Genomic DNA, 17110 nt, shown 5'->3' with positions numbered 1-17110 from the left:
AAGTGCAAAAAAGATGTATATAATACATGAGGTATTGGTTAATATTTGACTAAATTGCAGAAGTTCAGCGTGACTTCCAAATTACATCGGATCCTGACGGGCTGCCATGAAGTAAAATTCTGAGCGTGCACAATACAGCAGGAACACAGATGAGTTCCACCAGTACGTCACTTCCGGTCTAGTTTTATTTATGGCAGTACACAATCCCAATGCATGCTTCTTGATGGATACCATCCCCACACATGCAGCCTGACAGCGTATTGACCCCCTACAATGGCTTTGACATTATGCACATATATGCACTGAAGCACCTTATTTTATAGAATAGCCATAAAATGGGTACATCCAAAAGCTAAGTACCCATTCTTAGTATATACTCCTCATGAACCTATTAAGGGGAAACGCGTCGAGTATAGCATACTAATCACATTTAGCAAATTAACTGATATGCTATTGTTCATATTTATGGCAAACTGAATATTATGCTGTCTCTATTGGGATACTTCATGCCTATGATCATGAGCTTTTGTGGAGTAGTATCTTGTTATGTGTAGGCGATTCAGGTCCATTTATCTGCTGCACTTCACTTTGAGCCTTAAGAAAAATTTTTTTATCTATATGTGGCGATACGATCATTGATGTTGGTAGTGTTGAACACTATTGATATTATCCGGTGGTTATTATTTGCCTCCTCGTACAGGACGTAATAGGGTCTATTAGGACTAGTCCATGTTGTGCAGGGGCATCATTTGTGCTGTTGTAGGGTGCTAAAATCCATGGTAAGGCAGGGTTGATACTAGATGATTAACAGGGATTTTTCTCTCTCATAAAATAACCGATTTAGGGACCTTTTTCAACCCTTTTCTGATTGATACTGACAAGTAGTATCTACTTTGTACCAATTTTCATGTACTTCCTTCTTGGTTCCTGCTAACACAATTATTTATTTTTTTACTTTCACTTTCATCTAGCAGATGGCAGAGTTAGCTTACAGTTAGGCCACGTTCACACTTTGCGGCCTGCTCTGCGGGTTAATCCCGCAGCGGAATTGATAAATCTGCAGGGCAAAACCGCTGCGGTTATCCCTGCAGATTTATCGCGGTTTGTTCCGCGGTTTCCGCCTATACTATTGATGCTGCATATGCAGCAATATGCAGCATCAATAGTAATGTAAAAAATAATAAAAATTGGTTATACTCACCCTCTGATGTCCGGATCTCCTCGGTGCTGCAGGCGGCTGTGCCGACAAGGACCTTCGTGACGTCACGGTCATGTGACCGCGGCGTCATCACAGTCATGTGACCGCGACGTCACCACAGGTCCTGCTCGCACAGCAACTGAGACCGGACGCCGCGGGCAGCGCTGAGAGGTGAGTATAGCATCATTTTTTATTTTAATTCTTTTTTTTACACCAAAATATGGTTCCCAGGGCCTGGAGGAGAGTCTCCTCTCCTCCACCCCGGGTACCATCTGCACATTATCCGCTTAACTTCCCACAACGTGGGCACAGCCCCATGCGGAAAGTGAGCGGATCAATGCATTTCTATGGGTGCAGAATCGCTGCGATTCTGCACCAAGAAGTGACATGCTCCTTTTTTTCCGCAGAAAAGCCACGCGGCTTTTTCCGCGGAAATCCGCAGCGTGGGCACAGCGGGTTTTGTTTTCCATAGGGTAACATTGTACTGTACCCTGCATGGAAAACTGCTGCGGATCCGCAGTGTCAAATCCGCTGCGGATCCGCGGCAAAACCCGCAAAGTGTGAACGTAGCCTTACTCAGTTTCCCTTGTCCATCTCTACAAATACACAAGCAATTACACCAAAATTGTCCAGAAACCCTTGGAAAGCTACAAAATTATTGCTTGCATTCTGTAGAGCTTCTTGCTAACTTCCCTAAAAACCTAGGTTGCAGTCAATGACGAACATAGTGAATGATTCCACCACGATTTGAAGAACAGTATGAAAGTAGATGGGATGTACTGTACATATGATGGCTGACTATTGTTGGAGCATCATGTGAGATTATCCACAGATTGAACACTCCAGGAAAAGCTATAAGGCCGGTGTCACACTTGTAACCACAATGCGAGAAACTTGCGCAAGTCTTTCACCTCAACACCTGGCACAACCGCCGGCACTCGGGACCGAAGCGCTCAGCAGCATAGAAATACATACAGCCGCACACTCTGGTCCTGAGTGCCGGCGGTAGTGCCAGGTATTGAGGCGAGTTTCTCGCATTGCACTTGCAAGTGTGACACCGGCCTAAGTGTACACTTCTATTTTAATGCCTTCACGAACTTGAGATTTTCAGTTTTCATTTTTTGCTCCCCTTCTTCCCAGAGCCAAAACATGGTTATTTTTCAGTCAATATGGCTATGTGAGGGCTTGTTTTTCGCAGGACGAGTTGTACTTTTAAACGACACCATTGGTTTTAACATATAGTGTGAAAACGGGAACAAAATTCCAAGTGTGGTGAAGTTCACTAAATTCTAAAACTGACCTGCCATTATGATTCTCCATGTCATTATGAGTTTGCAGATACCAAACATGTCTAGGTTCTTTTTTGAGTGGTGAAAAAAATCCAAAGTTTGTAAGGAAAAAAAAATGCTGCCATATTCCAACACGCGTAGCGTCTCCATTTTTTGGAAGCTGGGCCTGGATAAAAGGCTTATTTTTTGCGAGACGAGCTTACGTTTTTATCGATACCATTTTGGTGTCGATATAATCTTTTGATCGTCTGTTTGTTCATTGTATTCCAATGTTGTGGTGACCAAAAAAACTTAATTCTGGCTTTTCGATTTTTTTTCTTGTTACGCTGTTTACTGTTCAGATTAATTTAGTTTATATTTTGATAGATTGGTTATTTCTGAAAGCAGTGATATCAAATATGTATATATTTTTTATTATTTTTGTTATTGTTTTAATTTGAATGGGGCAAAAGGAGGTTGATTAGAACAAGGAGAGGTGACTGGTGAGTATTGCATTATATTATATGGAGGCCTATGGGCAATGCATTGTACTACAGTATATATAGGCATATGGGGAGTGCATTATACTATATGTAAGCCTATGGGGAATGCATTATACTATGTAGAGGCCTATGAGGCGTGCATTATACTGTATGGAGGCCTATGGTGAGTGTATTATACTACATAGAGGCCTAAGGGGAGTGCTTTATACTATACAGAAGCCTATGGGGAGTGCAGTATACTATATTGAGACCTATGGGGAGTGTATTATACTATATAGAGGTCTATGAAGAGTGCAGTATACTATATAGAGGACTATGGGTGCATTATGCTATATTGAGGCTATTTAGTGGGCCATCATACAGTGTGGGGGCCATCAAAGGGTGTTGGAGTCATCGAACAGTTTGGGGGCTACTAAGGGGTCAGTATACTGAGTGGGGTCATTATACTGTGTATAGTGGAGCATCATACTGTGTAGAGGGGAGCTGTACTGGGGTAGACTGACCATCATTAAATCTAAAGTGGGCACTTATTGTTATAGGGACAATCTGGTTATTGTGACTGTCAAAGATGCACACAGAGGGCATTAATACCTTCTATGGGGAAAAATGTGGGCTGTTTTCTAGGGCACTTGCACACGGCATTAATGTATTCTAGAGGCCTGTTTTACCATGTAGAGGGCACTCAGAACCACACAGCAGGTGCACTAACAGGGACACATACAGCCACAGCGGCTCAGTATGGAGGTATCAGTAGGATGAAGCGTTTGAGCAGGTTGAGGATGGGGACGGTGCCGGAAATGTGAATAAATGTGCCTATGTTGTAAACTCTGCAGCCATGTTGCATCTGGAGAAAAAAAACAAAAAAACAACAAAAAAAAACAAAAACACAAACACCTAAACAAAAGTGCCCTCTCGGCCAACTAAGGGCATACCTCTAGGCCAAAACATATAAACCTAAAAAGATCGCATTAGACAATCAAATAGGCCCTAGATCCAAAGGATCATGTCAACGAGGGTCAAGGACCAGAGGTCTGTGCATAAGAGATAGAGGTACAAAAAAGTATATGCAAATGTAAATTTATTAAAGTATCAAATATACAAAAAATACTATATAATATAATGATACATAGACAAAAAGAGTGGTAGAGAGGAGCAGCTAAAAGATAGCATGTAAAAGATGGCAAACAACAATGCTAAAGATAACATGAATGAAATTTGAGCACCCTACTCTGGCTGCAGACCATGAATGCTAGATAGTATACTGGGGTAATACTCCTAAGTGTGCACAGGATATCAAATGGGTAAACCCCTGTAATAATCCCCGAAGCGTGATGAGTGACAGGGGATATATGTAAGAGTCAAGGCAACATGGTTGCAATTGCAAAAAGTAAGCTAAACCAAGGCTAAAAATAGTATACCATTACCTTGAGACATGATTGTAGTGAGAGACAGGGTACTGCAGGCAGAGAGGGGAGCCTAGACGCGCGTTTCACCTGAGTGGCTTCGTCAGGAGTTGTCATGTCGGTTTGGGCCAGACGGAAAAAGAGAACAACCCCAATCAGAAAGAACGTCAGCGGTAAATCACCATCTGTAACTGTTCTGAAGAACTAATATCTACCAATATATAGTCACCATATGGCGGTAATACCCATACTGGTCTTTATATAGAGATTATCTTCAGTAACAGCGTGGTCATCTGCTGAGGTTCTCCTCCACTATTAGGCCGGCGTCACCGAGTTATAATCAAGGTTACCTGGTTAGGGGCCACTCAGAAGCTTCGCCCCCCTGAGCCAAAACCCTAGCTACACCTCTGCATTCAGGTTAGTTTTCGCATTCTTTTCCATTGTAGGTGCATGCTGGGGGGGGGGGAAATCCTGCAGCTGAAAAAGTTATTGTGATGGAGAAAAACTGGGGTCATTTTGGGATTCAAAAGACAAAAGTTGGTCAAAACAAGTGTCAGATCTGCCTGAGCGGACAGTGTGCTCCCCGGTGGCAGGGTAAGGGTAATGTTGTCACTCACAACCGCTTCTCATCCTGCACACAAGCCCTCAGAACTACGGGGACGGAAAGGTTATGGCTCTTGTAACGGGAAGAAAGCAAACTCTACAGGTCATTGAGGGTTAATGACAGAAAAATAACAACCAAAATTATTTGCTAGTTATTGCCCGCCACACCCGGCTATACGGCTCATTCCTGGGTGCTGTCGGTACAGCTCACACAGCAGCGGCCGTCCCTCACTGCTAGCCCTGGTGCTGCGGGCACTGCTGTGTGCCATGCGCTCTAGATCGGTGCGCTGCAGCCATCAGCTTCCCTCAGTGTTCTGGGGGTTACAGCCCGCGTCTCCAGTGATTGGCTGCAGCGTTTCCCAGGCGCACACAGCCGCTCTCGACGCTTCCCCTACTTCCCAGCAGTGACGTCACTCCCAGGATGCAGCGCGCAGCTGTCAGTGCAGGAAGATGGCGGAGGGCGGAGTGGTTGATCTGGAGACTCAGAGATCCGAAGTGTCAGCGCTGCTGAAGACCCCGCTTCGGAGAGGGGACACCTGGTAAGTGGTGCTCAAGGGTGCCGGGGCCTCGGAAGGTGTACAATGAGGGGAGACGCGCTGCCGGGGGCGTGGGGGTCCAGGACGGGTCGTGAGTGATAGAGAAAACATCTGTATCATGCCGGCACCGGGGTCACCTGTTCATTGTCACTCATCTGTATCCCGTGCCGCGGCCTGGGGCAGCCGGTGCCCGTCCGCCGTCAGTGCCCTACACTGTGCCGAGGGGCCTGCGGGACTGTCACTACAGCCTGCCACTGTGTGTTACACCCGTCACATGCCGCAGCTGCCCAACTCCTGCACTGCTGTCACCATGAGTGCTGTACTACAGCTCACCCACTCCTATCACCATACACTACACCTGTCAGCCTGCACTACAGCTCACCCACTCCTATCACCATACACTACACCTGTCAGCCTGCACTACAGCTCACCCACTCCTACACTGCTGTCACCATACACTACACCTGTCAGCCTGCACTACAGCTCACCCACTCCTACACTGCTGTCACCATACACTACACCTGTCACCCCGATACTACAGCTCACCCACTCCTACACTGCTGTCACCATACACTACACCTGTCACCCTGCACTACAGCTCACCTTCTCCTACACTGCTGTCACCATACACTACACCTGTCACCCCGATACTACAGCTCGCCCACTCCTACACTGCTGTCACCATACACTACACCTGTCACCCTGCACTACAGCTCACCCACTCCTACACTGCTGTCACCATACACTACACCTGTCACCCCGGTACTACAGCTCACCCACTCCTACACTGCTGTCACCATACACTACACCTGTCAGCCTGCACTACAGCTCACCCACTCCTACACTGCTGTCACCATACACTACACCTGTCACCCTGCACTACAGCTCACCCACTCCTACACTGCTGTCACCATACACTACACCTGTCACCCTGCACTACAGCTCACCCACTCCTACACTGCTGTCACCATACACTACACCTGTCACCCCGATACTACAGCTCACCCACTCCTACACTGCTGTCACCATACACTACACCGGTCACCCTGCTCTACAGCTCACCCACTCCTACACTGCTGTCACCATACACTACACCTGTCACCCCGATACTACAGCTCACCCACTCCTACACTGCTGTCACCATACACTACACCTGTCAGCCTGCACTACAGCTCACCCACTCCTACACTGCTGTCACCATACACTACACCTGTCACCCTGCACTACAGCTCACCCACTCCTACACTGCTGTCACCATACACTACACCTGTCACCCCGATACTACAGCTCACCCACTCCTACACTGCTGTCACCATACACTACACCTGTCACCCCGATACTACAGCTCACCCACTCCTACACTGCTGTCACCATACACTACACCTGTCACCCTGCACTACAGCTCACCCACTCCTACACTGCTGTCACCATACACTACACCTGTCACCCTGCACTACAGCTCACCCACTCCTACACTGCTGTCACCATACACTACACCTGTCACCCCGATACTACAGCTCACCCACTCCTACACTGCTGTCACCATACACTACACCTGTCACCCCGGCACTACAGCTCACCCACTCCTACACTGCTGTCACCATAGACTACACCTGTCACCCCGGCACTACAGCTCACCCACTCCTACACTGCTGTCACCATACACTACACCGGTCACCCCGGTACTACAGCTCACCCACTCCTACACTGCTGTCACCATACACTACACCTGTCACCCCGGCACTACAGCTCACCCACTCTTACACTGCTGTCACCATAGACTACACCTGTCACCCCGGTACTACAGCTCACCCACTCCTATCACCATACACTACACCGGTCACCCTGCACTACAGCTCACCCACTCCTACACTGCTGTCACCATACACTACATCGGTCACCCCGGTACTACAGCTCACCCACTCCTATCACCATACACTACACCTGTCACCCTGCACTACAGCTCACCCACTCCTACACTGCTGTCACCATACACTACACCTGTCACCCTGCACTACAGCTCACCCACTCCTACACTGCTGTCACCATACACTACACCTGTCACCCCGGCACTACAGCTCACCCACTCCTACACTGCTGTCACCATACACTACACCTGTCACCCTGCACTACAGCTCACCCACTCCTACACTGCTGTCACCATACACTACACCTGTCACCCCAGTACTACAGCTCACCCACACCTACACTGCTGTCACCATACACTACACCTGTCACCCCGGTACTACAGCTCACCCACTCCTACACTGCTGTCACCATACACTACACCTGTCACCCTGCACTACAGCTCACCCACTCCTACACTGCTGTCACCGTACACTACACCTGTCACCCCGGCACTACAGCTCACCCACTCCTACACTGCTGTCACCATACACTACACCTGTCACCCTGGGACTACAGCTCACCCACTCCTACACTGCTGTCACCATACACTACACCTGTCACCCCGGTACTACAGCTCACCCACTCCTACACTGCTGTCACCATACACTACACCTGTCACCCCGGTACTACAGCTCACCCACTCCTACACTGCTGTCACCATACACTACACCTGTCACCCTGCACTACAGCTCACCCACTTTTACACTGCTGTCACCATAGACTACACCTGTCACCCTGCACTACAGCTCACCCACTCCTACACTGCTGTTACCATACACTACACCTGTCACCCTGCACTACAGCTCACCCACTCCTACACTGCTGTCACCATACACTACACCTGTCACCCCGGCACTACAGCTCACCCACTCCTACACTGCTGTCACCATACACTACACCTGTCAGCCTGCACTACAGCTTACCCACTCCTACACTGCTGTCACCATACACTACACCTGTCACCCTGCACTACAGCTCACCCACTCCTACACTGCTGTCACCATACACTACACCTGTCACCCCGGCACTACAGCTCACCCACTCCTACACTGCTGTCACCATACACTACACCTGTCACCCCTGCACTACAGCTCACCCACTCCTACACTGCTGTCACCATACACTACACCTGTCACCCCGGCACTACAGCTCACCCACTCCTACACTGCTGTCACCATACACTACACCTGTCACCCCGGCACTACAGCTCACCCACTCCTACACTGCTGTCACCATACACTACACCTGTCACCCCGGCACTACAGCTCACCCACTCCTACACTGCTGTCACCATACACTACACCTGTCACCCGGCACTACAGCTCACCCACACCTACACTGCTGTCACCATACACTACACCTGTCACCCCGGTACAACAGCTCGCCTTCTCCTGCACTTCTGCCACCATACACTACACCTGTCACCCCGGTACCACAGCTCACCTTCTCCTACACTGCTGTCACCATAGACTACACCTGTCACCCCTGTAGGTACTACAGCTCACCCACTCCTACACTGCTGAAACTCGGTACTACAGCTCACCCACTCCTACTTTACTATCACCATAGACTACATCTGTCACCCCAGTACTACAGCCTGCCCACTCCTACACTGCTGTCACCATAGACTAAACCTGTCACCCCGGTACTACAGCTCACTCACTCCTACACTGCTGTCACCGTAGACTACGCTCGTCACCCTGCTACTATACCTCACCAGCTCTGCTGTCAACCCCAGTACTACAGCTAACCCACACCTACACTGCTGTCACCATAGACTACAACTAACCAACACTGCTGTCACCATAGACTACAGCTCACCCACTCCTACACTACTCTTTCCTTAGATTACACTGGTCACCCCGGTACTATAGCGCACCACCACTCCTGTCACCAAAGGCTACACCAATCACCTCAGTAATACAGCTCACCTACACTGCTGTCAACCTTGAACACACCTGCCATCCTGGTACTACAGCTCACTTACACTGCTGTCACCATGTACTACATACATCATACACCTACCATAATGTCAGGTTATCACTGTCACCAGTTTTCAGTGGCTTTAACTGTTGTACTGGTACAGTGACCCACACGTCCCTGTGTAATAAAGCAATGAATGAGTTATGGCATTTCAGTATTATGACTACAGCTTAGAGAAAACATTATTTTACTTTAAAATAATACGGTATTCATCAAGCACGTTATGCCAGTTTTCTTTACAAAGTCACAAAACTTTAGGGCAACCCAGAGTGCAACAAACCTATTGCAATATTGCAACTTTTTGCTTTTTTAAACTGTTAACTTATATATATTCTGAACAATACCTTTAAGGACCTTTTACAAGTCAGTGCCTCTGGTACATGTGGTGACAGTTTTCACACGTATACCCATTCAAATGAATGGGTCTGTGCACATCTCAGTGTGTCTCCAGGGACCGTGTGTCCGTGGGCAAAACATGTCCGTTTTATAGCGTCAGGACAAACGGCAAAACGTCCCGCCCACGTGCACATGGAGAACACACGTTGATGTCCTGTACTGTAAGAGCTGTTCCCCGGTGGCAGGTGCTGAAGCCGACTCTCATCATTCTCCCCTGCTCTGCCGGCGAGCAGAGGAGGATGATGATATGTTAAAGTTGGAACGACAGCAGTTGGGGGCTTTTGGAACTGTTACCCCCATCATCCCACTCCTGCGGCTGCTAATGACAGTGACAGTAGGTGCGGATGATCGGGGTATTCCACAGCTGGCGGCTGTGATCGTTCGGAAATGAATGAAAAACCGAATATGGGTCCCCCCTATTTTATTGAACCAACCAGACAAAACTCACAGCTGGGGGCTGCAACCCCAAGCTATCAGCTTCTGCAAGGTTGGATATCAAGAATAGAGGGGTCCCCATGATGTTTTTTTAATTATTTAAATAAATAATTTTAAAAAAACGGCTCTCCCCCATTTTTCACAACCTGCCTTGCTAAAGCTCACAGCTGGGGGCTGCAATTCTCAGGCTAGGAAGGGCCAATTGATATAGTCCCCCCCCCCCCAGCCTAAAAACAGCAGCTTGCAGCTGCCCAGAAAAGGTGCATCTATTGTATGCGCCTTTTCTGGTGCTTTGCCCAGCTCTTCCCACTTGCCCTGTAGTGGTGGCAAGTGGGGTAATATTTGTGGGGTTGATGTCACCTTTCAGGTGACATCAAGCCCACGGCTTAGTAATGGGGAGGCGTCTATAAGACACCTATCCATTACTAATCCTATAGTTAAACCAATGTTGAATATAGTTGTAATATATATATAATTGTCTAAGGGGTACTTCCTTCTTTCTGTCCTCAACTTACATCACGGAAATCCCGCGTCGCTGATTGGTCTCGGCAGCTGCCTGTCATGGCTGCCGCGACCAATCAGCGACGGGCACAGTCCGATTAGTCCCTCCCCTACTCCCCTGCAGTCAGTGCCCAGCGCCCGCTCCATAATCCCCTCCAGTCACCGCTCACACAGGGTTAATGGCAGCGGTAACGGGCCGTGGTGTAACACACTGCGTTACCGCTGCTATTAACCCTGTGTGTCCCCAACTATTTACTATTGATGCTGCCTATGCGGCATCAATAGTAAAAATGTCATGTTAAAAATAATTTAAAAAAAACCTGCTATACTCACCATCCGCCACCTTTACCGCTCCTCGCGATTCTCCGGTGACCGCTCCATGCAAGCGGCAGGTTCCGGTGGCAAGGATTGTATGCGAGATGGACCTTCCATGACGTCACGGTCATGTGACCTCGACGTCATCACAGGTCCTAAGCTCATACCAACCCTGGGACCGGAAGCTGCCGCGTGCACCGCACACAGGGCCAGGACTTCAACGGGCCTTCGGAAGGTGAGTATATGTTTATTTTTTATTTTAAGTCTGTATACTACGTGGCTCTGTGCTGTATACTCCGTCGCTGTGCAATATAGTACGTGGCTGTGCAATATACTACGTGGCTGGGCAATATACTACGTGGCTGGGCAATATGCTACGTGGACATGCAAATTCTAGAATACCCGATGCGTTAGAATCGGGCCACCATTTAGTGTTAAATAAAGACACAGCCAGAATAAAGTCTTTTATTTGAAAAAATTACACACACCTTTTAATGTTCTAAATTAAACCATACTTACTGCCACACTTAATTCCCCAATGCCCTCAATCTCCTGTAATAAAAGTAAAATAATAAGCCAACAATATACCATACCTGTCCGTCGTTGTGTCCCACGCCGTCATCCATATCTAGGGGATATACAGTTTTCAACCAGGATGATGCCAAGATGCGACAGTCTTGGCTGAAAACCCACTGGTGAATGAGATGCTGAGAGCGCAGCATCAGTCACCAGTGGTGACATCATCATGGCCAGGTTGAACTGAGGTGACCTCTGGACCGTGGGAAAAAGACGGTGATGACGTCACTGCTGGAGAATGATGCTGCGCTCTCAGCATCTCATTCACCAGTGGTTTTCAGCCAAGACTGTCGCATCTTGGCACTGTCCTGGTTGAAAACTGTATATCCTCCAGATATGGATTACGGTGTGGGATACAACGACAGACAGGTATGGTATATTGTTGGTTTATTATTTTACTTTTATTACAGGAGATTGAGGGCAATGGGAAATTAAGTGTGGCACGAAGTATGGTTTAATTTAGAACATTGAAGGTGTCTGTGTAATGTTTTCAATTAAAAGACTTTATTCTGGCCGTGTCTTTATTTAACATTACACCTATAGAATTAGTAATGGATTGGTGTCTTATAGACGCCTCTCCATTACTAAGCCGTGGGCTTGATGTCACCTGAAAAGGTGACATCAACCCCACAAATATTACCCTACTTGCCACTGCTACTGGGCAAGTGGGAAAAGCCAGGCAAAGTGCCAGAAAAGGCCCATCTAATAGATGCACCCTTTCTGTGCAGCTGCGAGCTGCTGTTTTTTGGCTGGGGGGCCTATATCAATGGCCCTTTACCAGCCTGAGAATAGCAGCCTCCAGCTGTGAGCTTTAGCAAGGCTGGTTGTCAAAAATGGGGGAGACCCACGCCGTTTTTTTAAATTATTCATTTGAATAATTAAAAAAACAGTGTGGGGATCCCTCTACTCTTGATAACCAACCTTGCAGAAGCTGACAGCTGAGGGTTGCAGCCCCCAGCTGTGAGTTTTGTCTAGTTGGTTCAATAAAATAGTGGGGAACCCACGTCGGGTTTTTCATTCATTTATTTCCGAACGATCGCAGCCGGAGGCTGTGGAATACCCCCATCCTCCGCACCTACTGTCACTGGTATTAGCGACTGCAGGTGTCGAATGATGGGGGTAACAGTCCCAAAAGCCATCACCTGCTGTCGTTCGGACTTTAATATAACGCTCTTCATCCTCCTCTGCTTGCCGACAGTGCAGAGGAGAATGATGACAGCCGGCTTCAGCACCAGCCACCGGGGAACAGTGCTTACTGTAGTGCTTGTTCCCCGGCGGCCGTCCATGTGGTACTGATGCGGCACACGTTTACCACACGTAGTACACACACTGACACACTGATGTCTCCGGTACTGGAAATAAACGGACGTGTGAAAGGGGCTTTAGACTGCACCCTATCGGTTATGTTGGCTATTAAACACAGCTTTAAATGATATTTAACGTAACCTGATTAGCCCAAATGTATATACACCTTCTGCAGTAGGTGAGAGTGCTGTGCCTCAGAGAAGCACGATGCTGTGGGGCTCTGTCCTGGCATAAGAGTAACCACAATATAGTAAGCTCGCTGTCCTCACATAGCGGAAAGTTCCTACAAGTACTGTAGCTGGGACAGCTAATGGCCATGACTGGTTCTCTTCCCTAAGTGCCATGTGTAGATCATTTTCTCAGAAGCTGATGTCCACAGAAAGGGATATCGCACAAAAGGACAGGCTGACATACAAAATATGACAATTAAAATAGGTCGTGTAGCCAAAAAACACTACATATAACAGGCTAGGGGGAGCAGAGTCCCATAACTGTGAAGAACAGATGATGTGTAGTATCAAAATAGAGCTGAGCCGTAGATATATCAGGACAAATATCCCGTGCCAGCGCATATAACCCATAAATATTCCCATAGTGAACGCAACCCTGAACTGCCAATTGTAGGCAGGCAGAGGCATAACATGGGTACGATTCCTCTGGCTGGACACACTTGATATCTGCCTCTGTGTGCTTTCATACATACCGTGCATTCCTCTATCTCTAATGTAGAGAGGGAGTACTGTACAATGCCTGATTTTATAGGGTGTATTTCCCTATAATTGCCATTTCAGCAGCAGCATACCTCAGCTGTCCGGCTCCCTTTATTAGGGAACCTGTCACCAGGTTATTGCCACTCATCTGACAGCAATATGATGTAGGGACAGAGACCCTGATGTAGGGGCAGAGACTCTAAGTGTTGTATCACTTACTGGTCTGCTGGCTGCAGTTTTGAAGAAATCTGTTTCATCTGCAGCAAATCTACCCATTCTCTGAATGCTGAGCTCTGTATAACCTAACCCACACCCCTGATTGACAACTTTCTATGTTCACTGTGCATAGGCAGAAAGCTGCCAATAATTGGTGGAGGTGAGGTTATGCAGAGTTGATGAATGTGGAGGCCTGTATAACCATGCAGAAGGTTTACTAGTAGTGAGGAGTGAACATGCTCGGGTACTAACTGGGTGACTTCGGCGTGCTCGAGTCCCCGCACCTGCATGTCTCTCGGCTGTTCGTCAGTGCCGCACACATGCAGGGATTTCCTAACACACAGGCAATCCCCGCATGTGTTGTGGCAGCCAAGAGACATGCAGGTGTAGGGAGGGGTGCTCTGAAGTCACTCGGGTAGCACTCAAGCATGCTCAGATAACACCTTATCCCAGCACGTTCGCTCATCACTATAGGACACTAGAAGAAACGGACGAAACTCAGCGCTGGACTTGGAGAGAGTCTGTAAAGTAGTTCTTAGTTCTTTGCACACTGGAGATGGGTTTTCTGAAACTGGATAATGCCTTTGAAGGTTTTTTTTTTTAAACTCAAATCTATATTTTCTGGTCCCTGGACACCATAGTACATTGTAGTAGCTGAACCTATATAGTGCTAAGTTCGTCCGCTTTTTCTGTGTCCTGCATTATTTTACCAGTCCTGCTCTTGGCCAGGAGCAGCACATTGCATGCTGTCACTTACAGAAGAGATAAGCTCTTATCAGTTCAGCTTCACAGCACTAGCTGCCATATATAACCAACGTCTCGAATTAGAAACATGTTTGTATCCTCTGGGGACCAGTCTGCAGTGTAAAGTAGAAGAATTTAATGACCAGTTTACATGTCTGGAATTAATTCTGCCCGCTTCGTGGTTATTGCTCTTTGATTAGGGAATCTTTCAGAAGGATTTGGCTCTTAAGCCATCTGTGTGCATGTAGGTCATAGAAAGCTGAATAAAATGATACCTTGATATCTGCGATCTGATGTCTTATTCCAGAGAGATCCATGTTTTCTTATGTGAATGAGCTGTTCAGGGCCGGACACTGATCTGCATGAGGATCTGCCTCCAGAGCTTGTAAATGAAAGGAGAGTTACCAGAGTGAGTCATGTAGATCAGGAGAGCAGACTGTCGGTCATTACATGTCTCACACTGGTATCGTCCCCTTTCATTTATCATCATCTCTGGAGGCAGATCGTTATGCAGATCAGTGTCTGGCCCATAGGTTTAAACAGCTCATTTACATATAAGAAAAACATGAATCGCAGATATCAAGGTGCCCATATAGACGGCTTAGGAGGAGGGTTGATCCTACTGACAGATTTTCTTTTAAGATTGAAGTTCAGAAACAAGAATGGAACATGTTACTACTTACAGAGCTATGGCTATATTTTCAGTGCCAAATGGATTAACGACTTCGGTTGTTTTATGGCAAATTTTAGCTTTTGTATGTTTTTATTATTTATGGAGCACTTGTTATTTGCTCAAAAAAAATAGCTAAACATCTTATAAAAAAGCCTTGAGCTTCCCTGATTCCGTCACTTTTCTCCACTCGCACTGCATCGTTCCATTGCAGAGATATTTACGTTTGTTGCTTTTGGAACTCAGTATGTGAAATTTCTGCTTGTAGTGCAACTGTGCTTTTCTTCAGAGTTTTTCTCTGCGAGCATGCTCTTTCACCCCTCAATCACAGCTGATCGTCTGCCGAGCTGTGATTGTCAGCCTCTGGGAGGGAGAGGTGAAAATTCCTGCAACCCAGAGAAAACTGAAAAAAGTTGGACTGTAAAGCAGGGATTTCACATACTATACTCAAATGGGATGGCTGGTCCTCTAGAATTTGCCTACTTATGCTGCAATGAATAAACTGTTGGAAATTCTAATATAAAAGTGCCTTGTTCTGTCAATCGTGGCAGTTACCGGGATTGGTAATAGTTTCCCCAACTTTACTAGTCAAATGATGGTAATATTCTTTCAGTGAGTAAATATGTAAAGCTATACGTGTGTTACGGCCAGTGATAATGTCTTTGGCATTTCCCAGAGGTTAGTATACTTGGGTTGTAATAAGGAAGTTACTGAAATTGTGACCTCACGATTAGAAAATCTGATTCCCATTATGAATTGCGTGTAAGCGTTGACGTAGTAGACAGGTTTTTCCTCGCATACTGAATGTCGTACTGATGCCACAGTCATCAGTGACACTGTCATCAAAGGGTTAATGGCCGGGATTGGAGTTACCTCTGATCCCAGCTGATAGATTAGAGCGTCAGCTGTATAATGGAGCCAGCACCCAGAAGTGATGGCTCAGGGCCTGTGCTTCATCCAATGGTACTGTTGGCGTGTGTTCAGTGGGATAAAACATTTTTACTTATGCAAATGAGATTTTTCTGGTTCTACTATTCATTAGGTAGAAATCCTGGTTCTTTTATAGCTGTAAGATGATGTGGGATCTCAAGTCAAGACGTATCATGCTGTTCTCCGGAAGGTTATTGTGAAATGTTTTGTGCTGTGAAAGCCATTAGAGTTCTTATAGATTTGTTTGGAACTGTTAAGGTACCTTCACACGAAACGACTTTACAAGGAGAACGACAACGATCCGATCGCTGCAGCGTCGCTGTTTACATCGCTGTAGAGATGTCAAACACAGCAGCTCCAGAACGATGCAGGAGCGATCCTGTGACGTAACGGTGACTCACTTCTCGTTCTCACAGGTCGTTAGCTCCATGTAAAACATTACTGGCATCGTTGCTTTTGCTGTCAAACACGACGATACACGCCGATCTGACGACCAAAGAAAGTTCTGAACTTTAATCAACGACCAGCGATATCACAGCAGGATCCAGATCGCTGCTGCATGTCAAACACAACGATATCGCTAGCCAGGACGCTGCAACGTCACGGATCGTTGTCGTTCTCGTTGTAAAGTTGCTGAGTGTGAAGGTACCTTTACTCAAAGCCATGTGCCTAGTGACAACCACTCTTATCAGAACGTATCAACATGTGTGCACCTCCCTCATTATTATGGTCTATGCAGTGTTCAGTTTCCTCACAGTTTTAAAGGGAACCTGTCATCAGTTTTCTCTGTTACCTAAATCATAATCAGCGCCTGTGCTGCAGTCCATCAATGGTAATATAACCCCCTGTATACCTCCCAAAAAACCCTTTTGAAGTTCTCCCTCACTGTATGTTAATCCTGTCCGATAGG

At 47.0% G+C, this 17110-nt stretch overlaps 1 protein-coding gene across 3 annotated transcripts in view; it reads left to right on the top strand.

Annotated features, from left to right (window-relative positions):
* The first annotated feature begins 5237 nt into the window (after window positions 1-5237).
* The window catches only part of USP15 (ubiquitin specific peptidase 15), a 128767-nt gene continuing 116894 nt past the window's right edge, over window positions 5238-17110 (top strand). Inside the window, exon 1 of one of the 3 annotated variants that reach the window (XM_077265369.1) lies at window positions 5238-5514. In XM_077265369.1, the coding sequence (XP_077121484.1) occupies window positions 5426-5514 (89 nt within the window). In that variant the 5' untranslated portion in view covers window positions 5238-5425. The remainder of the gene's footprint in view (window positions 5515-17110) is intronic. The other 2 variants (XM_077265371.1, XM_077265372.1) reach the window with 2 other exon arrangements.

The sequence above is a fragment of the Ranitomeya variabilis genome, chromosome 5, assembly GCF_051348905.1.
Source record: "Ranitomeya variabilis isolate aRanVar5 chromosome 5, aRanVar5.hap1, whole genome shotgun sequence".
Classification (NCBI taxonomy): domain Eukaryota; kingdom Metazoa; phylum Chordata; class Amphibia; order Anura; family Dendrobatidae; genus Ranitomeya; species Ranitomeya variabilis.
The sequence above is the reverse complement of the archived record's forward strand: the minus strand, read 5'-3'. Positions and strand labels throughout refer to the sequence as shown.